The sequence below is a fragment of the Tursiops truncatus genome, chromosome 18 (genome assembly GCF_011762595.2).
Source record: "Tursiops truncatus isolate mTurTru1 chromosome 18, mTurTru1.mat.Y, whole genome shotgun sequence".
Lineage (NCBI taxonomy): Eukaryota > Metazoa > Chordata > Mammalia > Artiodactyla > Delphinidae > Tursiops > Tursiops truncatus.
Window position 1 is genome coordinate 18,192,367 of NC_047051.1, and position 24,481 is coordinate 18,216,847.

The 24,481-nt window shown below is 37.4% G+C and overlaps 2 protein-coding genes across 9 annotated transcripts in view; one reads left to right on the top strand and one right to left on the bottom strand.

Moving 5' to 3' along the window:
- CDADC1 (cytidine and dCMP deaminase domain containing 1) overlaps positions 1-18,383 on the bottom strand; it is a 44,520-nt gene extending 26,137 nt beyond the window's left edge. The window contains exons 1-5 of one of the 4 annotated variants that reach the window (XM_004311556.4): positions 18,253-18,383; positions 17,422-17,519; positions 10,922-10,996; positions 7,107-7,284; positions 1,187-1,756 (exon numbers count right to left, since the gene is read on the bottom strand). In XM_004311556.4, coding sequence (XP_004311604.1) covers positions 1,187-1,756; positions 7,107-7,284; positions 10,922-10,996; positions 17,422-17,519; positions 18,253-18,334 — 1,003 coding nt within the window. In that variant the 5' untranslated portion in view covers positions 18,335-18,383. Of the gene's footprint in view, positions 1-1,186; positions 1,757-7,106; positions 7,285-9,701; positions 9,799-9,981; positions 10,089-10,921; positions 10,997-17,421; positions 17,520-18,252 lie in introns of those variants that run through there. The other 3 variants (XM_019936592.3, XM_033843881.2, XM_073795183.1) reach the window with 3 other exon arrangements.
- Positions 1-24,481, top strand: part of LOC109550222 (uncharacterized) — an 80,504-nt gene that overhangs the window by 32,993 nt on the left and 23,030 nt on the right. Inside the window, exons 2-4 of one of the 5 annotated variants that reach the window (XM_073795184.1) lie at positions 6,701-6,825; positions 22,025-22,752; positions 23,420-23,459. The exons of 1 other annotated variant lie outside the window; for it this stretch is intronic. In XM_073795184.1, coding sequence (XP_073651285.1) covers positions 22,650-22,752; positions 23,420-23,459 — 143 coding nt within the window. In that variant the 5' untranslated portion in view covers positions 6,701-6,825; positions 22,025-22,649. Of the gene's footprint in view, positions 1-6,700; positions 6,826-9,592; positions 18,563-22,024; positions 22,753-23,419; positions 23,460-24,481 lie in introns of all 5 variants that reach the window. 3 more of the 5 variants (XR_012327657.1, XR_012327658.1, XM_073795185.1) reach the window with 3 other exon arrangements.

The following is a 24,481-nucleotide window of genomic DNA, read 5'->3' on the forward strand; positions in this document are numbered from 1 at the left end:
CATTTGAAAACCTCCATTTTACTGAAATTACTTCAACCTGTGGTCTTTGTTGAGCATATACTGCAGACCAGTGGCATTTGTATGGACTTTTTCTGAAGATTTTCTCTCTTCTTTCTTGGGATAAGTTTAAAAATTCCTACTATAGCCTACTCACCAAATCTTACTCTACTGTTCCTCCTGCCTGCATTTTCTTTTCCTTATTTCAAAGTTGCATTTTAAAAAGTGATCATGTGGGGAGGGGGAAGGGTAAGCTGTGACAAAGCGAGCGAGAGGCACGGACATATATACACTACAAAACATAAGGTAGATAGCTAGTGGGAAGCAGCCGCATAGCACAGGGAGATCAGCTCGGTGCTTTGTGACCGCCTGGAGGGGTGGGATAGGGAGGGTGGGAGGGAGGGAGACACAAGAGGGAAGAGATATGGAACATATGTATAACTGATTCACTTTGTTATAAAGCAGAAACACACCATTGTAAAGCAATTATACTCCAATAAAGATGTAAAAAAAAAAGTGATCATGATTCTACTTTGAAAAATGTTATGTCTGCTGAGATGTAAAAACACTGTTCTATAATTGGAAATACAGATACCGCCTTTTATCATGATAGAGAAAATTCCCAAGTAATATTTTCCTTTTTCACATACTTACTCAGGTACAACTTAATATAATAAAGTAAAAATGTTTGATTTCTCCACTTGCTGATTGAAGACATACCAGAAATTGGAAGAATATGAAAAAATCTCCTTTACTTTGATTCTATTTGTTATTTTGAATTCATATTTTTAGTTTAAAGATTTTTTAAGTTTTTACTAAATACTGAATACCTACAGAATATTGAAGAGTTAAGAAAAAAAAAGAATAATTCTGGTTCTCTCTCCCCTCTCTTTTTGTCCTATCTAGCGGAGGGCTCATTCAACTGTGAAATGATAAAAGCAAGAAGCAGAAAGGGCCTAATCAGATCCTGATTTATAAATGTAGCACCTGATATAGGCCACAAGAAATCCTAAAACTACTCTAAGAGTTGTCTCTCAAGGGTCTCACTAACTTCTCTTTATTTGTATGACCAACAAAACCTTAGTATCTAAGAGTCAATAAACGCTACCATAGATGAAATGAATACTTTACTTCTGAGACAAATACGACCCAAGCAGCCCCGATTTATGAACTAAGTGTATAAACTCACCAGTTCGATATGCCAATAACCTTGCCTGAACCATGCAGTGCCTTGCAATTTCTTGCGGCAAACTCTGATTGTGAATTTCGTTAATCTGTTCGGTATTGCTACAATAAAATCCGTAGTGTTTAAAGTTGGGCACACTGGAAGCTACTGTGGCCAAAAGTAGGATAAGGTCTTTCATGTTCTGTCTTAGATTGCTAAAGTACGGATTTTCACACAGGTTCTCCAAACCTATAGTCATCAGTATTTGCTTATGCATTTCTTCTCCGGAAACCAAAAATATCATTTCATATTCTTTTATTCTTTCTTGTTTACATTCAGAATAAAAGTCAATGGTAGTGTCCGGCAATGTTTTTGAAATTTTTTGAATAAAGTCACATTTGTAAGAGGTCTCCTCTACAAACTGCATCATGTAACACACCAAAGGCTGAAGTAAGACACACACATGGGCCCGACTGTTTGACTTCAATCTTTCCACTGCTTTGGCATCTAACTTTGCATCTTCAGAACTAGAAGCCTCAGTAAGCAAGCTTATTTCTGGATCAGCAGGCCAATAGGAAATTCGGTTAACTCCAGCTGAAACACAAAATATGAACGGTAGTTATCAGATGCATGCTGAAATTAAGGGTTTTCTTGATAAATCCACCATATCACTGCAGTAGGTCCAAAGGTCCCAATATAATAAAAGTCTATTACCAAGTCACCAATAATAGAGCCCAAGTGCTGGCAAACTACGGCCACAGGCCAAATCTGTCCTGTTGCCTATTTTATACAGCTTGCAGGTCCAACAATGGATTTCGCAGTTTTAAATAGTTGGAAAATCAAAAGAAAACTATTTTGTGACATGAAAATCATATAAAACCCAAATTTCAGTGCCTATAAAGATTTGTGGAAACACAGACAAACCTAATCTTTGACATTGTCTCTGGCTGTTTCTGTACTACAATGGAGTAGCTGAGTTGAGAGCTGAATGGCTGTATGGATACCCTACGGCTTGCAAAGCCTAAAATACTTACTATCTGGCCCTTTATAGGAAAAGTTTGCCGACAACAAAACCCATGGAAGGTATCTGTGGAATCACTACCTCTGCTAAGTGTGGTCCCAAAGCCCAGAGATAGGTCTATATACCAGAGTCCTCCAAGTAATCAAATGGCAGCTTTTAGAAATACCATAACATAACTGATACTGGCTAGAGTTTTGTACCTGAAACAAACAATTCATCCACACATGAAAAATGTACCTGTACTCTAAACTCTTCCTCTGGCAAGCTCTTCTAAGAAAATATTTGAAATAAAGACAAAAGAAAATTCATGCATGCATATGTTTAGTGCAGCATTGTTTAAAACAGTAAAAACATAGAAAAAATCTAAATGGCCAAAATAGAGGAATGGTTTAACACATTACAGTTTTCCTCATAATAAAATATGCAGTTATCCAAAACGTGCACAAAGAATTTGTAATGTGAGGGCAGCAGGGAAGCGCAGGGAGAGGAAGCAATATTAATTGTTTTTAAGTCCACAAAATTGAAGACAAAACAACAAACTAGAAGGAACATTTTTCAATAAATGTAACAGAGAAAAGGTTAGTAATCTTTGATATACAGAGATTTTAATCCACTAAGAGCACATATGAATTGACAAGAATAAAGCCTCCAAGAGAGGCAAAATATATGAACAATTTACAAAAGAGAAAACAAAACTGGGTAACAAATATGAAAAAAGTTTTTAATTTGTGTTTGAGAATGAACGATGAGGTGCCTTATACAAAACTAAGCACATAAATGTTTATCAATTAGTTACTATTTTACAACAAAGAAACGCCTTTGCTAGTGTCTCATGTAACTTCTGCTAGGAGAGGCATTTATGTTTTTGATAATTGTGCCCAGAAGTGAACAGGCAGATGGCCCACACGTTCTCTTCATTCAAAGATATAGATGAACTAAAAAATTCGAGTTAAACAAACACACATTTCTATCTACTCCCTCCTACTACTGACCCTTACTGTGCCTTGGGCTGTAAAGTAATCTTGAAGGCCTCAAAGCTATCAGAATGTTTCCTCTGGCTGTTTCTTTTTCCCTCTGTTGGAGTTCTCATAATTCATTTCCTAACCAGCAGTAATGATCAATCTTTCATCTAAGCATTCTGGTTGCTTCTAGTAATCTTGATTCAAGAAGAGGGGATGACCAATGTTTAAACGTATTTTCATGTACTAGTAGCAGAAGCTACAGCAAAGGTTCTCAAATTTTTGGTTTCAGACTCTGTTACACTCTTAAAAATCGCTGAGGACCCCAAAGAGTTTTTGTTTATGTGGACTATATCTACTGATACTTACTGCATTAGAAAATTTAAACAAAATTTTAAAATATTAATTAATTCATTAAAAATAGCAATAAGAACCATCATAAATTAATATAAATAACATAGTTCAATAAAAAATAACAATTTTCCAAAACAAACACCAGTTGAGAAGAATGGCATTAAACTTTATACAAATCTCTTTATTATCCGGCTGAATAGAAGATAGTTGGGTTCTCAAGTCTGCTTCTGCTTTCAACCTCTTGCCTTAGCTTTTCATTGAAGTATATATAAAAAGTGTCCGGCCTCACATGATACACAGTTAAAAAAGGAGTATTTTAACAGCCATTTCAAATAATTATGAATATTCTTCACACTACATAAAATTTTGAGAAGGGATAGTTTCTTAGAGGTGAGTAACAGTGTGGAATCTGAAGTCACACAACAAACTTTTTGTACTGTTAAAGTCCTCTGGTCTCTCTTACACTTAGAATGGCTCTTTCACTCACGCATGATTTTCTAGCGTCATGCACTGGTCATTTGGAAAACAAGAGTTTACTGATTTCACAATACTTAAAAAAAAAAATCATTAATATAACCACCAGTCTCATCAGAAGAGTCTTTAAGCAGTGGGAAGCTGTAAGCTTATGATGATGGCAGACAGGAGTTTTTCAATTCTAATTTTCACTTGAAGGCTCAAATTTTATCAGTGGCAATAAATGCTGTCAGTTGTTTTCCTGGAAGTGACGGTTTCACTTCATTCAGTTTTGAGAAAATGTCTGCCAAATAGCCAAGTCTAAGTTAACTATGGTTTGTTAGTTCATGGTGTTCCATGAAAAAAATCGGATAATTCAGTTTGTGACTCAAACAATTGCATAAGCGGTTTTCCTTAAGGCAAACTTCATACTTAGGTTTATAGCAAAAGTGCTCTATGTCCACTTCCTATTTTCTCATACAGAATCTTAAAAAGATGCGTACTAAGGGTTGGGTTTAATAAAATTGATTTTTTTTTTAACTGTTTCATCAATGACATTCTTACATGAAACTCCACACCCTCCACCTTTTTTTTAAACTCCAAATAGGTGGCTATGTAAGAGTACAATGACTACTACTATTGCCATGATTCATACAACTGCAACAGTAGTCTTACTCAACATTTTTTTAGTACTATTAGCATAAATGTAGTATTATTATGAAAATAGTTTTGACCTTGTGGACCATGAGGAGGTCACAGACCACACTTTGAGAACCACTATGCTTTAGAAATGTTTGCTTTGTAACTGAGGTAACAGTAATTATAACGGAAATAAGTTAGCTAGAGCATGGGGTTAAACCATGCCCCTTTCCAAGATAAGTAAATAACGTATAAGCCTAATCAAACATAACAATTTTATTTATATATGGCTCTAATACCAGCATAAAAGCATTTCCATTGCATGTCCTTCCTTATTTTCCACATTTCATTATCTCTCTTGCAAGGTTTAAGTGTCTGAACTCAAAGACACAAGCAATGGTGAATTACTCGTACTCCTCCATTTTTCTAATTCTTGGCTTCTGAGGCTATTAAGAGTGCTTTAAGTGTAGTCAACTCAGCGCAAAACACGACTTTTATTCATTCTTCTCTCTTGACTCTAGAAGAGATCAGTCGACAAATGTCTGGTTCTTTCACATTCTTTCCTTTCTAGATCAATGCCGCCACCTGAACCCTATTTTACACCTTATCTAATGCAAGTCTACTAACCAAGCTCTCAAGCTCTTTATCTTTCCATGTTCTAATTCAATAACAACAACAAATAATCATCTTAATCATGTTACATCCTGCTCAAAACTCTTCAATGGGAAAAGGAGAAAAAAAATGCCACCACCACTATCACACTTACCTTCTCTATTTGTAATTGCAGGCGAAAGACTACAGAATCTAATAACTTATCATAGGTACCTACTTACCAGCTTGAAATACTCGATGCAGGCCAGGAGACTCTAGCCACATGACCATTTCTTCTGGAAGTGCTTCCACTTGTAGCTTAAGGGAACTGCCCTGATCACCGATCTGATCATTACTCTTAAGACTTTGATATAAACAAAAACAGCTCTTCCTCAAAGCAAATTTAGCAACTCTGTTCTATAAGATAAAGCCCAAAGGCCAGACAGTTTTTCAAAGTTCTCCATTAAGGCCCCAACCTATTATTATAATCCTTCTGCCACTATTCTCTTCAAGAATAATTTTCCACCCCGAACACTGACCCCCAGAACCCTGCTTCTCACAACTTGATGACCCCGCATGCATTGTCCTCCTGACTAGGAATGTGTTCCTCCTCCTCTACATCTGACCCATGAAGGTCCAGCTTAAGCCCCAGCTATTTATAACATGCCAGCCTGCAGAGATCACTTGTCTCTCCTCTGAGCTCATATATCATTTACAGCTGTTATTACTCATTTGGTATTACATGATGTATTACATTAAATTGGTTTTTGCCCCTTTTTGCCCCCAAATAACAGCTTGAGGGAAAGGATTAGGAACTACATTAGCCTTTTTTTCCCCAGAAGCTCTCTGAACCGTGTCCTTTTGGGTTTTAAGGAAGCTTCATTACATAGGCATGATTGATTAGATCACTGGCCATTGGTGTTTGAACTCAAACTATAGCCCGGCTCTCCTCCCCAGAGGTCTGGTGGGGGTTAGGCTGCAAGTTCCAACCCTCTAGTCACCTGGCTGGTTCCCCTGGCAACCAGGCCCCATCCATAGGGGATTCCCAAAAGTTACTTCATTAACATAAACTCAGTAATGGTGGAAAGGGACTTGTTATGAATAACAAAAGATACCTTTCTCATTCTTAACACTCAGGAAATTCAAAAGATTTTAGTTGCTCTGTGTCCAGAATGGAATGAAGACTAAGTATATAATTCATATTATAAATCACAATCATCACAGTGCCTATGTAAAAGATATACTATTTTTTAAATAGGAAAGTGGTCTGAATACTTACCTGGGTGCAAAATAGAATCATAAGCACAAAGAGGATTAGTGAGTAGCCCAGAGTGGCAGAGATAGATAGCTATATGTTAATACTTTGTTCTCCTCCTTCCAAAGGGTAAAGTAGTCATTGGGAGGCAGCCGCCCAGCCAGAAACTACAGTTCCCACAATGGATGTGAACAGAAATGATGTCTGTGACTTCCAGGCCAGGGTTTTTAAGAAGCAGGTATGCCTTCTCTACTCTCTGTCTCTAGATGCAGAGGAGGCCAGAAGGATGACAGTAGCAACAAGACAGAAGATGCCTAGAACCACGGATCAACCACATGGAGAATAGCTGTCTGCTGTTCAGCAACACTTGCACTGGACTATTACATGGGTGGTAAGTATCTAGTGTATTAAGCCACTGAAATGTTGATGTTTATTTGTTATAGCAGCTAGTATTAAATCTACCAATACACTGAGGGTCATCTAACTAGTTAGTGACAGAGCTGAGACCAGAATCCATGTTTTCCGACTCTTCTTCTTACAGTACATCAAACTGTCTTCAGATATATATTTATATTTTTAAATTATCTCTGTGGTATTTAGGCAATTTGTTCCCACTTGATTTGTTCTCAGAAAAATGCTATTAATCTCCAACAAAGCCTTATCTGCACTTACCATTTACAATCATTTTCAAACAAGCAGAACATGGTTTTCTGGAAAAATAAAGATCACAGTTTTTCAACCTTGACCCATGTTTTATCAGAGCGATTTTCCCAGCATGTAAATCTTCACTTGAACAGTGGAGACCAACAATTTTCATGTTTTTCACCACCACAAGACCAGTTCTCTTCACCTACATTAAGATACAAAATAATAATTTATTTTATAATTTATGTGATTAGTTATAATATCTAATGATCGTATCATGGATTATACTTGATTTATTAATAAAATGAAAGTTTTGTTTAATTCTTCATCTGAACACAGTTTGAACAAAAGCACATTTCTCATTAGGTCCAAAAATTTTTCTGAAAGTTTAATGTTGACTTTCTACCAGAAATTTTCTAAATCTAGACTTTACTAACCAAACAATTATGCATTTAATTATCATAAATTTACCCTAGTAAAAAATGAATACATTTTAACCTAGTAAAGAGCAATAATGAAGTCGATTTGACTTGTTTCTTAATCTAGTCTAAGACTACTTAGTATTAAGCTTCTACATAATAAGGAAAAACTTGGAAAACCCTGTGATTTTACACATGAATAAGTGAAGCCCAGAGTTTACATGATTTTCTGAAAGACCCATAGATGGTAAAAGGCAGAACTAAATCAGAGGTCATATTAATTTTTCAAAAAAATTTTTTTTATTGAAGTATAGTTGATTTACAATGTTGTGTTAATTACTGCTGTAAAGCAAAGTGATTCAGCTATACATATATATACATTCTTTTTTTTAAATATTCTTTTCCATTATGGTTTATGATAGGATATTGAATATAGTTCTCTGTGCTATACAGGGACCTTGTTGTTTATCCATCCTATATACGATAGCTTACATCTACTAAATTTTTAAATATTTTAAATACTGACTAAAATAAAGATAATTCTCAACTTCTTTCTAAAAATTGACTCTAACAATCTTTAGGACTATGGCAGTCTAGCCTAATGTGGTAGGACCCACCTCCTACAAATATATAGATTATTTATAATTTTAAAAATGTTTTAAAATGCATAGTCAAGCTCAAAAGAAAGGAAGACATAACCCTCAGGTGTTAGAAAGGAAGACAGAACTCAAAGCATAAGCAGTAAAGTGCAGCTACCTCAGCAGTTTCCCACCCACAGTAAGGGACTGGGCCGACTTTGCTTTAAGCCCCAGAGGCTGAGCACTGGCTGGAGTTCTGAAGAGTGGTTACTTTAAACCTAAAGTGTCCTAACTTACACAGATACTAATCAAATAAGCTGCTATAACAATATTAATATCAGATAGAATAGACTAAGGTTAAAAATCAGTTCTACAGGGCTTCCCTGGTGTTGCAGTGGTTGAGAGTCCGCCTGCCGACGCAGGGGTCACAGGTTAGTGCCCCGGTCCGGGAGGATCCCACATGCCGCGGAGCGGCTGGGCCCGTGAGCCATGGCCGCTGGGCCTGCGCGTCCGGAGCCTGTGCTCCGCAACGGGAGAGGCCGCAGCAGTGAGAGGCCCGCGTACCGCCAAAAAAAAAAAAAAAAAAAAAAAAAAAAATCAGTTCTACATAAGCCACAAAACAGTCTACACTGTTTTCACAGCAAAAGATCCTGAAGTAAGGAATGTAAACCTAATCCTTGGGTTCATAAGGGATTTTACAATATGAGGGGGACTTGGGCTGAGAACAGTGTCCATTATTCCCTACTCCCTTTCAAAGGGATTTTACTCTACAGTTATTCCCAATAGGACACATTTGAAATCACTTTAAAGATCAGACCAAAGCTGTATTTACTAAAATAGTCAAGTTTCGGTTTCAATTATGAGTATAAATTTTTGAAACTATGGAGAATGATACTTTGTGAAATGTGAAGGAACAGAGAAGATTTCATAGAATTCCCTTTCAGAGGTAATCAACCATCTCCTAAACATTCTGGACATTTAAAAGGAATATAAAAATCCTTCCCTTACAAAATATATGTCCAAAAACATAGATTAAATATGAAAGACCTGCCTATACTGGCTTTTAAAATAAGCCTTAAATTTACCTTGACTCCTTCCCCCCCTCCCTATCCCAAAATTTCTTAAGAGCTTTATGTTCCTCAAACATAAAGTATATGTTAGTATCTACTTCTAAATACTTCCAGCAAGCTTTTAAAAAAATTGCCACTGATGAGGCCTTATCAGAAGATCTCAGTAGACTAGAGCTCCTTTTATTTAAATGAACCAATTGTGACCAATGGAAATGGCTGCAATTAAATGATTTTAGCTTTAGATTTTCTAAGTAGTTATGCAGACAGAAATAAAGCCAGAAACCCTGACCACAAAAGACTTAAAAAAAAATTATTCCTAAAAAATGGGAAACATACTCAACAATTTATTTTTTTATTGGAACAATCTTTGCCAAGTTTATCACTTTTTTGTCTAGAGTCCTTTTCACTTCAGAAAATATCTTTTTTTTTTTCCATTTTGTTTCTAGTTAAGGCCAAAATACCAAGTTTGAGACCAAGATTTTTCCATCCCAAACTGAAAACAAAACAAAACCAATAAAAGCCTAAGTTGCATTCCATTTCGATACTTCCACTTACTCCAACTCCCAGAAGACTGAATCTTCGCAGTGAATCACTGTTCTGGATCCTGATTTTGCTTCACTTCACTAACATCTTGGCAAGTGTCTATGTAATCCTAGTCACAGAGTTTTACATTAAAACATAGGCAAGAGAGGACAGTCTGGTTTGTACATGAAGTAGTACATTTACTTAAATGGCAATTCACGACTCTTCCCTTTTGCCTTTCTTATAATTAAAAACATCTAACTATTCTAAAATAAATTATTTCTATATTCTTTTGGGCATTTGAGAGACTCACTCTCAGAAATAGTCAGGAAATCTCCAGGAATGTACATCAGAATCATCAAGGTAACTTTTTTCAAAATATACATGTCTCCACTTCACACCCAATGAATCAGAATCTGTCTGGAAAACTCAAAAGATTAAAATAGCAAGGAAATACTATGCAATATTAAAAAGAACAAGGCTCATCTTGCCAGGTTTGGGCTTTGATTTTACCGTACTTACAAGCTAGTAAGTTAGCCTGTTACTGTTTCATGGATGCTAGCAGAAGACATGAAACTCCTGGGTCAGAAACAAAGGACTTTATGGTTCACAGCACAGCAAGCCATGTGACATCATGTTTGTGATGGTTCCCTTGCCCCCAAGTCCCACAAGGGGTCATGCAGATGGGTCCATATGGATTCCTGGACATGAAGCGGGTTGTGTTACAGGAGAGGAACACTGAGCTCGGGAATCTGTTATGTTTTATTGCAAATAGTGAGCAAACCTGCTCTATGTCCCAGAGGGAGACATTATCTCAACCCTCAAGGTTGCTTGCGGCAAACACAACTCTTGGGAAATGGCCTAGGTAAAGAACAGTTAGGGCCTTGCATTCTTGGCAAGACCAGCAGGATGTGTTGGAGTTTGAAAGAACATGAAGAGTGTTTCTCAACACATCTATGTAAACTAATATGGGAAGGTGAGAAGAGTTAAATTTGAAAAATTTTAAGAAAGAGCAAGATGTAGGAACATATTACAGAATACATAATCCCATCTGTTCTCCCTCACCACCCCCAACCTTTGGAGAGACATGTATAGTCTTGTAAATGTATGATTTTTAGAAGAGGATACAAAAACTCTCTTGGAAGTGGGAATGGGGAACTTGAGTATAAAAGAGACTTTTATTCTACTTTATACCATTCCTTTTGCTTTGTTATTATGAGCCTATGCTTTTTTTTTAAATCATAAAAATTCACCTGTTTTTTGTCAGTAGATACTCTGGCCATCTCTTCATTACCTCCTAAGGGTCCATGCTTTCCTTCCTCCCTTTCCTAATTAAATGCAGATTAAGGGGGGGAAAAAAGATTAGTACATAAGATGTGATTAATTCAATATTTCCTATTTAAAAACTGGTTTCTTTGGCTGTGGCCATTTATTTTTTTCCTCGATGAAACTCTGTATCGACTTCCTGCTTTGTTCAGGTTCAAGTTCAGGCTACTCAACCTAGTAAATAAGGCTTTTATAATCTGACCCCTGAATACTTTTCCAAAATACAGAAGAACTGAAAATAAAATTCTGTAGTTTAAGGTTTCAGAGTTGGGGCAGTTTTGAGCAATGGAAAAGTCCTAATGTGGCCATGGCTAAGAAGGACAAAAGGGGAATAGAGGTAAATTACCTGGCACTGGGAAGGTGAAGAACTATGTACCAAGGATGTGAACTATGGATTGTGGTAAACAGAATAACAGTCCCCCAAAGACCTCCCAGTCCCAATCCCTGGAGCCTGTGGCTATGTTATATTACATGGCAAGGTTGCATACGGAATTAAAGTTGTGAATCATCTTGAGATGGGGAGGTTGTCCTGGATTATCTGGGCAATGTAATCACATTACCAATGTAATCACAAGGGTCCTAAAAGTGAAAGAGGGAGGCAGGAGAGTCAGTGCTAGAGGGATGCAACATGAAAAAGCCTCATCCCGCCATCGCTGGCATTGAAGGTGGAAGAAGAGGTTCACAAGCTAAGGAATGTGGGCAGCTTCTAGAAGCAGGAAAAGGCAAGGAAACAGATTCTCCCTGAGAGTCTATAGAAGGAATGCAGCCCTGGCAACATTTTGATTTTAGTCTAGTGAGACCCATTTTGGACTTCTGATCTATAGAACTGTAAAAATATACATTTGTGTTGTTTTAAGCCATGAGCTTTGTTGACACTAATATAGGAATGTCCATAAGTCTCCTCTAAAAGTAAAACTTGAAGTAGAAAGTTTTGAACCAGGGGATAATTTCGTTCATCCATCCATCCATCCATGCAACCAGTTTTTGAACACAAATTTTCTTAGATTTATTTTTCATTTATTAATTCAACAAATATTTATTGAACCCTTTCTATGTGCCAGCCATAAAGCCAGTTGCTCAGGATGCAGCTCTTACAGAGCTTATGATTTAAGAACACAGGAAAGTGATTATGAGGTAAGTAGATGACAGAATGAAATAGCAGAATCCTGTGAGCCCCAAAGTAGGTGTGATATGCAATAAATTGAAGAAAGTTTGAAAGTGGGAATGACAAATTCGGTGTATGCTGACCTCTTGGTTTTCTGAAACAAGGGCTGGATGCTAGAAAAGGAGTAACCTCTAAGAAATTTACAAGAAAAGCCATGTCCTGGGAATGAGGTTTCTGTTCAAGTAGAACAGGAAGTGGAGGAAGTAATTATGTTGGTAACGTAATTATGGGGGTGTGGATGGTAGTAGTGGTGATGCTGATTATATGTATGATAATAATAATAATACCTAACATTTACTGAGTGTTGGCCATGTATCAGGCCCTAAATTACCTCATGTAATCTTTACAAAAGTAGCTATGATTATTCCCATTTTGCAGATGAAGAAACTGTGGATAGAGATTCAATATCTCAAACATGGTTACATAACTAATAAATGGGTAAGCAAGGATCTGAGCCCCAAATCCATTGTCTTCACTGTTATCCTATATTACTTCTGTTCTGGAAAAGTATGTGAGGTCTTTCAGCATAAAGATAAGGTACAACACCAGAGGACACAATGGGAAGAGCTGGGAGAGAAAGACAAATATGTGATGTGCAGAGAAATATGAGGGAACAATGCAGTTATTCTAATTCTTACTAAAGTAACATTCAGGCAATTTAGGTAAGTCTTACTTAACTGAAATTTAAAACTATAAACCAGTAGGAGAGAGAACTATTTTTAAATGACAGCCATGTTCAACAGTACTCGATTTGTACTTCAAAACTTTTAAGTACTTACTTAAAAGTAAGTACTCAGAAGTCTCATAAATAGTTTCTCTCCTACTCATTTATCTAGTTTTAGACTGGATTATTAAAAATTCTTTTTCTTTATACTCAATATATAACTTGCTGAACAATCCTCAAGGCACACTCATACACTGTGAATATTTGACAACATAGAAAACTCAGATAGTAGTTATATTCTGAAGTGGTTGAAGTTAATAATTCCATAAGACTGGTAAAAATGACAGACAATTTAAATGTTCAATAATAAGGGAATAAACATGTTACATTGCTACAATGGACTGTTATGCAATCATTAAGAGGACAATAAAATGATAATAAAAACCATACAATTCCTAGAAGAAAACAGGTGGTAAGCTCCTTGACATAGATTTTGGCAATTTTTTGAATCTGACACCAAGAGCAAAAGCAACAAAAGCAAAAATAAACAACTGGGAATACAACAAACTAAAAAGCTTCTGCACAGCAAAAGAAGCCATCAAGAAAACGAAAAGGCAACCTACTGAATGGGAGAAAATATTTGCGAATCACATATCTGACAAAAGGCTAATATCCCAAATATATAAAGAACTCATACAACTCAATAGCAAAAACCCAACAAATCCAATTACAAAACGGGCAGAAGATCTGAATACACATTTTTCCAAAGAAGATATACAGATGGCCAACAGGTACACAAAAGGATACTCTACATCATTAATCATCAGGGAAATGCAAATCAGAACCACAGTGAGATACCACCTCACACCTGTCAGAATGGCTATTATCAAAAAGACTAGAAAAGTGTTGGGGTTAGGGTGTGCTGAAAAGGGAGCTGTCAGGCACTGTTGGTGAGAGTGTAAGTTGGTGCAGCCACTATGGAGAACAGTACGGAGGGTCCTCTAAAAATTAAAAATAGAACTACAATATGATCCAGCAATTTCACTTCTGGGTATTTATCCAAAGAAGATGAAAACACTGACTTGAAGAGATATATGCACTCCCAATGTTCACTGAAGCATCATTTACTTACAAAAGCCAAAATATGAAAACAACCTAAGTGTCCATCAACAGATGGATGGATAAAGAAATTGTGGCATATATATACATACACACACAGTGGAATATTATCTAGCCATAAAACAATGAAATCTTGCCATCTGGAACAACACACAGGGATCTCAAGAGCATTATGCTAAGTGAAGTAAGTCAGACAGAGAAAGACAAATACCATATGATCTCTCTTATATGTGGGATCTAAAAACAAACAAAAACCCCCAAGTTCACAGACACAGAGAACAGAATGGTGGTTGACAAAGATAAGGGTGGGGGTGGGAGAAATTGGTGAACTTTAAAAAAAAATTTAGTTTAAATAAACTGAATTTAAAAATAAAAATAACAAGTACATAAAGTACATAGTATATGCCAAGCACCATCTAAGACCTTTACAAATATCAAGTCATTCATTTTTCAATAGAAGTTCCATGTAGTATGTACCAGTAACACTCCATTTTACAGATGAGGAAGATGACACAGAAAAAGGTAAAGTAATTCACGCAAGGTTACACAACTAGTAAGAGATGGAGCCAGGATTTGAACCCAGGCAAGCTAATTGCGAAACCACTGGCTACTCCCAAAGCATTACACTAAGTTGCCACTCCAGTGTTTATGACAGTATTACAGCATGAGGATTTTCCTATGTTAAGTGAAAAGGGCAGGATCCAGAATTGAATGATATCAAATGAGTAAAGAAAATAGAGAAAAAAGATTGAGAAACAACACAAAAATGTTAGTAGTCTCTAGGTGGTGGAATTATGAGGGATTTTTTTTTCTTCTGTCAATTTTATAAGTAATAAACATGGGGCTTCCCTGGTGGCGCAGTGGTTGAGAGTCCGCCTGCCGATGCAGGGGACACGGGTTCGTGCCCCGGTCCGGGAAGATCCCACATGCCGTGGAGCGGCCGGGCCCGTGAACCATGGCCACTGAGTCTGCGCATCTGGAGCCTGTGCTCCGCAACGGGAGAGGCCACAACAATGAAAGGCCCACGTACCGCAAAAAATAATAATAATAATAATAAACATGTATTACTTTCATAACACATAAAAATATTTTATTTTTAAAAAGACAAAGGTTTGTAAAGTGTCAGAAGCAATGTTTCCAATACAAGTACTTGTGAAATTGCATCTTAGAGTTTCTGTGACTTAATTTGTATAGCAAAAGCAGGATAAATAATTTAAGTGAAACAAATTTATTACTTTAGCTTAAAGAACATTTTTCTTCTCTTAATAGGAAAAAGATCTTAATCAACTTTATGAACATCATGTGCAATTAATAGTGGACTTATTTATTTAATTTAATGTGCCTCTGCTGAAAAAGAACAGGATGTATTCTTGGTGTGTGTGTGTGTGTGTGTGTGTGTGTGTGTGTGTGTGTGTGTGTGTGTGTGTGTGTGTGTGTGTGTGTGTGTGTGTGTGTGTGTGTGTGTGTGTCTGTGTGTGTGTGTGTCTGTGTGTGTGGTGTGAATGAATTTAAATGAGACCAAATCTTGATACTAAAAAAGGTTCTTCAAAATTATTACTCAATTTGTAAAAAGCCCAGCTTTTAATTAATTAATTTATTTATTTTTGCTGTACGTGGGCCTCTCACTGTTGTGGCCTCTCCCGTTGCGGAGCACAGGCTCCGGATGCACAGGCTCAGCGGCCACGGCTCACGGGCCTAGCCGCTCCGCGGCATGTGGGATCTTCCCGAACCGGGGCACGAACCCGTGTCCCCTGCATCGGCAGGCGGACTCTCAACCACTGTGCCACCAGGGAAGCCCTAATTAATTTATTTTTAACTGAAATATACTTGACATATAACATTGTGCAAAATTAAGGTGTATAATACATTAATTTGATACATTTATATATTGTAATATGATTGCCATTGTAGCAATAATTAGCACCTCTAGGGACTTCGCTGGTGGTCCAGTGGGTAAGACTCCACGCTCTCAATGCAGGGGACCCAGGCTCAATCCCTGGTCAGGGAACTAGATCCCACATGCTGCAACTAGGAGCTTGCATGCCACAACCAGCAAGTCCACATGCCGCAACTAAGATCCAGTGCAGCAAAAAAAATAAAAAATAAAATAATAACAATAATAATAATTAGCACCTCTATCTCTTAGCATATTTGATGATTATAATACAATATTGTTTTCTACATTCACTGCACTGTGCATTAGATCTCCAGGGCTTACTTATTACTCATAAGTTTGTACCCTTAAACAACATCTGTCCCCCCGCCCCAGCTCATGGTAACCACCATTTTACTCTCTCTGAGTTTGGCTTTTCTAGATTCTACATATAAGTGAGATCATACAGTACTTGTCTTTCTCTGTCTGACTTATCTCATTTGGCATAATGTGCTCAAGGTCCATTTACAGTGCTGCAAATGGCAGGATGTCTTTCCTTCCCGTGGTTGAATAACACTCCATTGCAAAGCCCAGCTTTTTAAATGCACTTTTAAAAGGCTTAAATCTCTAAACATTTGCTTCTAATCTGTCTCTTCAAGAGAAATTTCATTAGCAAAAACCAAAACAAACCAAAAAAAAGAAACCCAACAGCTTAGAAGTCTTCTACTTTCATAAAATAATACTAAGCTGTTAATAACTAGGAAGAATAAAGGACTTCAAAATCCATGAAGAAAATGAAGAACTTTCTCAAAGCCATCAATAATATGTGGAGCCAGGGTGGGGGTTAAGGGAGTGGTTGAAAAATAGGGAATAAAAATGCATAACATTTTAAATAATGTTTTATTATTTATAAAACATTTTACATAGGTATTGGGAGAAAACTACTCCAAGAGATATCATTGTATCATGAAAAGTGAATTCCTTATCTACACACAGACCTTACACCCTTCACAAAAACTAACTCAAAATGCGTCATAGACCTAAATGTAAAATACAAAACTATAACACTCCTAGAAGATAACCATAGGAGAAAACCTAGGTGATCTTGAGTATGGCGATGACTTTTTAATTACAACACCAAAGGCATGATGCATGAAAGAAATCAATGATAAGCTGGACTTCATTAAAATTAAAAACTTCTCTGAAAAGGACAATGTCAGGAGAATGAGAAGACAAGTCACAGACTAGGAGAAAATATCATAAAAGACACATCTGATAAAAGACTGTTCTCCAAAATATATAAAGAACTCTTAAAACTCAACAGTAAGAAAACAAACAACCTGATTAAAAAATGGGCCAAAGACCTTAACAGACACCTGACCAAAGAAAATACAGATGGCAGTCTGAGAGGGTAACTACATATTCTACTTTTAGACTGGAAAAACTATCACAGCTATGAATTACAAGTATCACACTAAACCATGAAGGTATTTTGCAAATTTGAAGCCTTGTTGAGTTTAAGTGTGACCGAAACTAGAGCAATAAAATCAAATTTTAGACCACCGCTTGTCTAAGGGGAAAAACTGTCCAAGGAAACAAATTATACCTGAGACTTTTGTCTTTGACTTTTGACTGATGGGAAGAGCTCCATCCAGAGACTGAGCAGAGTGAAAAGGTTGACTTTAGAAAGCCTTGGTATTTCACCTGCAAAAGAGAGGGCAAACACTTTAACATTTTACTAATGATGAAAATAAGAACTAAGATCAATGCCACTTGGGTGCTGCAGCCTTAGCTCAGCTGTTTTAGCAGGAGGCAGAGAAAAAGGATTCGTGTGCAAGAGAATCAAAGCACTTTCTTATCAGGAGACTGATTTCAACCTCCTTGCCGGCAACGTCTTCCAGCACTTTCCAAAGTTGGGCCCTCTTTCACCCAGCAGAAAAAAATAGTACAGCTGATACACGTAGCTATGGGAACACTCCAAAAAAAGTTATGAAAAGTCCTTGCATCTGAGATCATCGTGGAGCAACCTTTACTTTGGACTGTGATGAAGCGTTACAACAAGGGCAGTGGTTAGGACCCAGACCTAAAAATACGGTGACCTTAGAAGGAAAAGCAGTTGAAATATAGGAAAGCGTCGCGTGCGGTTAATTTTGAAATCTAATAAAAAACACAGTTTGGGTAATTTTCAGGCTCGTCGATCCCAGCTCCAGGTCCTGGGAGGAAAAGTAAAGGGGAGTAGTGAGCGCAACTTCAAAAGCCAGTGCAGCCGGGCCAAGGGATTCCAGTGACCGAGGTGGGGACGCGCCCAGGGCGGGGATGGGACACCCAGGAGCAGAAACGCAGGCGAAGACGGCCAGGCAGGGAACCCAGAGTGAAACGGCGGGAGACGCACAGAGGAGAGCGAAAGGCGAGTGGCGGGAGGATTCGGGGCACTCACCGGTCATGCTGCCAGTCTGGGTGCTGACTGACCGTCCGGCCCCCTCGCTCTCCAGATTTTGCATCTGCCCTGCTTCTTTCATCGCCAGCCCAGCGGCCTCTGCTGCCCAGGAAACCTCTCGCTGTCCTGCATGATCTTTGCCCCTGCTACCCTACTTGTCGCCTCCTCCCAGCAACTGTATAGCAACAGCCAACTCTGCGCGACCGAATGACGTAGGAGCCCGGCGGCCATTTCCCGGCGCCCTGTGTGACGTCACGGCGAGGCGTGGATGAGGCGACACAAGGCTGCTCCTCCGGCGGCGGCCGTGTGGGTAGGAAACACAACACAATAAATCATTTGACACTTGTATTTGACTCTGTTCGTAGGTTTTGCTGAAATCTGGTCGCTTGAGGATGTCTTGGCTCGGAGTCCCAAGTTGCGCAGACTCTCAGAGGGTGATGAGGGTTTCGCATACGTGAGAGTTTTGGTCAGAGAGCGAAGGAGAATTGAAATGGAAACCTGCCCAATCTGTCGTGGTCAAGGTCTTGGAGAATTTGGGAGACAAACGGGGTGGGAGCTGGGCGGTCCAGATTGTTATTATCCTCAAAGATTGGCCAGTCCTGGGGAACTTAGTGCCAGGGACCACCACAGGAACGTTCTGCTTCTTATTAAACACATGAAGACATTAAGAGGTAGAACTGTAGTTGTTGGAAAATTGAAGATAGGAGGAAGTGGCCCCTGGAAAATCTGAGAAGTACCTGGCATTGTGGACTTGTGCCCAGTGCAATTTATTATTTTATAAGTGTCCTAGGCATGACTCAAAATGAAACCACTCCCTCCACCAGTGACTCAGAGCCTGTTTTCCATCACCAACTTGCGCTATCACAACTTGAAATACTTAAAAATAGTGAGACACAAAAACTTCTCCGAGACTCTGAAAGCAAAAGCCAACATTATGAAAGTACATTATTTTGTAAAGGATTAAAGAGAGAATTTTCAGTGTTGATGGGTATGACTGTGGTTCATTAATTGTCACTGCTGTATAGTATTTCATTGTAGCCATATACCACAATTTATTTATCCGTATTTGAGCCAAAAGACATTTGCACTATCTCCAGCTTTTTGCTATTGCAAGCAATGCTGCTTTAAACATTTTTATATATGTTCCTTATGTTCATATGGAAGAGTTTCTTTAGGGACTACACTTAGGAGTAGAATTCTTGAGTTGTTGTTGTCAAGTTTCCCCGATAATGCTGAAAATTTTCCCAGAGAGATTGGGCCAATTTACATAGCTGTATATCCCCACTAATTCTTGGTATTGTCAAACTTTTAATGTTTACCAATCTGGTTGGCATAAAATGATATCTTGTGGTTGTGATTCCCCCTGATTTCTACTTAGATAGATTGGCTATACATGTGTCCTCTCTATGAAATACCTGTTAACCATTTTCTATTTGGTAGTTATTTCTTATTCATTTGTAAGCATTTTTTATACATCCTGGATATTCATTCTCAGTTGGGTATGTGTACGGTAAATATCTTCTCCCCATTTGTCACTTGCTTTTTCACTTAATGATGTTTTTCAGTGCATAGTTCTTTAATGTGCTAAATATACAAATAATTTTCTTAAATGGGTTTTGTATCTTTTTAAAAAGCATTTTCTACCCAAGGTTATAAATTTTTTTTAATTTTTCTATGTCAGTTATACCTCCATTTTTTAAAAATAACTTTTATATTTCCTCTAAAAGCCATACATTTTTCCTTTTATATTTGTATCCTCATTCATCTAGCATTTATTTTTGTGTATGATGTAAGGTAGGGATCCAGTTTTTTTTCCACGTGGATAATCAGTTATCCCAGCACTATTTTCTCATTGATCGACAGTGTCACCTCTGTCATGTATCAGATATCCATATACACATGAGTCTGTTTCTGGGTTCTATATTGTATATCATTGGTTGATTACACCTCTGCCCCCTTACCACCCACCCCAAACACCTTATTTTCTTCAGGAATATCTTGGTTATTCTTTCTCTTTTTTTTAATGTTTTAAAAAATATTTATTTATTTATTTAGGCTGTGCCGGGTCTTAGTTGCGGCGTGCAGGATCTTCGTTACAGCATGTGAGATCTTTAGTTGTGGCATGCAGGCTTCTTAGTTGCGGCATGTGGGCTTCTTAGTTGCGGCATGTGGACTTCTTAGCTGTGGTGTGTGGACTCTTAGTTGCAGCATGCATGCAGGATCTAGTTCCCCAACCAGGGATTAAACCCAGGCCCCCTGCATTGGGAGTGTGGAGTCTTAACAACTGGACCACCAGGGAAGTCCCTCTTGGTTATTCTTGACCCTTTAATCTGCCATGTAAGTTTTAGAATCATAGTGTCACATTCCTCAAAAAGTTCCTCTGACATGTTGATTGGAAGGGCATTGAATTTATAGATCAGTTTGAGATATAGAGGCTTCGCATCCCTGAACATGGTGTATCTGTGTTAACTTTGTATATTGGGTTTTTCAAAAGGTTTTAAAATTTTTCTCCACAAAGATTCTGCATATATTTCATGATTTAATCTTATGTTTTGTTGCTATTATAAATAACATCTTTTTAAAAGTTGTATTTGTATGTATTTGTGCCTAATATATAGAAATGCAAGTGATTTTTATATATTAATCTTATATTAAGCAATCTTGCTAAATTTTATTAATTCTAATACTATTTATTTTTAGTTTCTTTTGTTTTCTAGACTGAACCTATATTATCTATAAATAATGAAAATTTTATTTGTATCTTTGGAATCTTCAAACCTTTTATATCATTTTCTTGTCTTACTGCACTTTAGAATCGCTAGGGAAGTGTTGAGTAGAGATAAAGGCACAGGCATCTTTTCTTGTTCCTGATTTTAGAGGAAACTATTTTAATGTTAAACTTTTTTTTTTTTTTTTTTTTTGCGTTATGTGGGCCTCTCACTGTCGTGGCCTCTCTCGTTGCAGAGCACAGGCTCCGGACGTGCTGGCTCAGCGGCCATGGCTTATGGGCCTAGCCGCTCCGCGGCATGTGGGATCTTCCCGGACCGGGGCACGAACCCGTGTCCCCTGCATCGGCAGGCGGACTCTCAACCACTGCGCCACCAGGGAAGCCCTTAATGTTAAACTTTAAAGTATGGTTTTTGCTGTAGGCTTTTGATAGCTGTCCTTTATCATATTATGCAAATTCACTTCTATTTATTTTTTTTTAATCAGATGTTGAACTTTATTAAATGCTCACGGTAGATGCCTCTAATCAGCTTAAGAAAGGTCCTTTCTCTACTGTCTTGCTGAGAATTATTATCATGAATGGATGTTGAGTTTTATCAAATGCATTCTCTGCATCTAATAATATGATCCTATACTTTTTCTCCCTTAATCAATTGATGTGGTGAATTATACTAAAAGATTGCTTAATGTTAAACCAGCCTTGTGTTCCTTTGGTAGACCCATCCTGGTCATTATAGGTTATTATTTTATTCATTGCTGGATTAAAATTTCTAATATCCTATTAAGATTTTTGAATCTGTGTTCATGAGTGAGCTTAGTGTGTAATTTACCATGGTCTCTGGTTTTGTTATCTTGATTAGGGCAACCTCTTAAATGAGTTGGGTAGTGTTTCCTATTTTTCTTTTCTCAGGAAGAAGTTGTGTAAGATTGGAATTATTTGTTCCTTGAACGTTTATTAAAATTCTCTTGGAAAAGCCATTTGAGCCTAGTGTCTTCTAAATGGAAAAATATTTCACTACTAATTCAATTTCTTTTTTGGTTAAAGGACTACTCAGACTGTCTATTTCTTCTTGGTCAGTTTTTGGTACATTATATTTTTCTCAAAATTTGTACATATTACTAAATTACCCACCAATCATGGCTCCTTTGCCTGTTACTTCACCTCTTGTCAGTACAAAGAGCTCCCATATCTTCTCCCCCCTCAAATTTTCAGTTTTCAACATTTTACCACATTTATACTATCTTTTGTAATCCTTTCTCTCTTACCTTTGCACACCACTCCCCCTCATTCTTTTTTATGAATCATTTGAGAGCAGGTTAAAGACAGTATACTCAATTCCACCCTGCCCCCAAATAAGGACTCTAACTCATGCTAATTCATCCATCCAAAACAAGAAATCACCATGGATTGGACACTACTGTTCAACCCACAGGCCCTTTCAAATTTCAAAAAGTGTTTCAACGTGTCATTTTCCTTTCTGGTTCAGCATCCCATCCAGAATCACTGAGTTTTGCATCTTGTTAGTTTCCTTCAACCTGGAACATTTTCCTCAGTCCTTCCCTCTGTTTCACAACATTAACAGTTTTAAAGGGTACAAGCTTTTCATTCTGTAAGATTTCTGTCAACGAGGGCCATTCTGAGGTTTCCTCACAACCAGACGCAGGTGGGAATGCTGCAGAAGATGCTGTGCTGTTTTCCATGGATGACTTCAGGAAGCAACTCTGTGTTAACTCATCCTACCCCTGGTGATGCCAACCTCAATCATTTGGCAAGTTAGTGCCTGTCAGTTTTCTACACCATAAAGTCATTATTTTTCGCTTTGTAATTTATAAGTATTTTGTGGGGAGATACTCCCAAAACTATACCAATACCCTATATGTTAAACCCACATGCACCAACTTTTACATCTATTGGTGATTCCCACATGAATTAACTACCATCGTGACGGTTGTCTGATTGTGATTTTCTGTTTCCATCATTTCTTCTACATGTAGTAGTTGTCATTCTACTATAAGGAAGAGCTTTTCCCTCCTCCTCATTCATTCGTTTATTCATGTATGTCAGTATGGATTTGTGAATTCCTATTTCATTCAGTGGCTTGTAATCTGTTATTTATTTTAATCCTCAAATTGTCCCACATTTGGCTGATAAAATCCCCTACAAGTTGACTCCTTTACTCTTTTGATGTGACCCTATCATTCTTTGAGCATTTTCTTACATTCTGGTGTAAGAAGATGCTCCAGGCTCATCACGTTCCTTCCTTGCCCCAGACCTGGAATCAACCATTCCCCCAAGTAGCCCTGGTTCCTCTTAGTGTTTTTTTTTTTTAATTTTTATTGAAATATAGTTGATTTGCAATGTTGTGTTAGTTTCAGGTGTACAGTAAAGTGATTCAGTTATATATTCTTCTGTTTTTTTTAACATTCTCTTCCATTATAGGTTTTTACAAGATATCGAGTATAGTTCCCTGTGCTAAACAGTAGGTCCTTGTTGGTTATCTATTTCATTTATAGTAGTATGTATATGTTAATCCCAAACTCCTAATTTATCCCTCCCCCTCCTCTTTCCCCTTTGGTAACCAAAAGTTTGTTTTCTATGTCTGTGGGTCTGTTTCTGTTTTGTATATAAATTCATTTGTATCATTTTTTTTTAGGTTCCACATATAAGCCATATCATATGATATTTGTTTTTCTCTGTCTGGCTTACTTCATTTAGTATGAAGTGAATCTCTAGGTCCATACATGTTGCAGCAAATGACATTATTTCATTCTTTTTTCTATGGCTGAGTAATATTCCCTTTTATATATATATATATATATATATATATATATATATATATACATACACACCACACCTTCTTTATTCATTCATCTGTCGATGGACATTTAGGTTGCTTCCATGTCTTGTAAACAGTGCTGCTGTGAACACTGGGGTGCAAATATCTTTTCAAATTATGGTTTTCTCCGAGTATATGCCCAGGAGTGGGATTGCAGGATCATGTGGTAGCTCTATTTTTAGTTTTTTGAAGAACATCCATACTGCTCTCCATAGTGGCTGTACCAATTTACATTCCCACCAACAGTGTAGGAGAGTTCCTTTTTCTCCACACCCTCTCCAGCATTTATTATCTGTAGACTTTTTGAAGATGGCCATTCTGCCCGGTGATACCTAATTGTAGTTTTGATTTTCATTTCTCTAATAGTTAGCGATGTTGAACATCTTTTCACGTGCCTTTTGGCCATCTGTATGTCTTTTTTGGAGCTGTCTATTTAGATCTTCTGCCCATTTTTTGATTGGGTTGTTTGTTTGTTTGTTTTTGATATTGATCTGTATGAGCTGTTTGTATATTTTGGAGATTAATCCCTTGTTGGTTGCATCATTTCCAAATATTTTCTCCCATTCTGTAGGTTGTCTTTTTGTTTTGTTTATGGTTTCCTTTGCTATGCAAAAGCTTTTAAGTTTAATTAGGTCCTATTGGTTTATTTTTGTTCTTATTTCCAT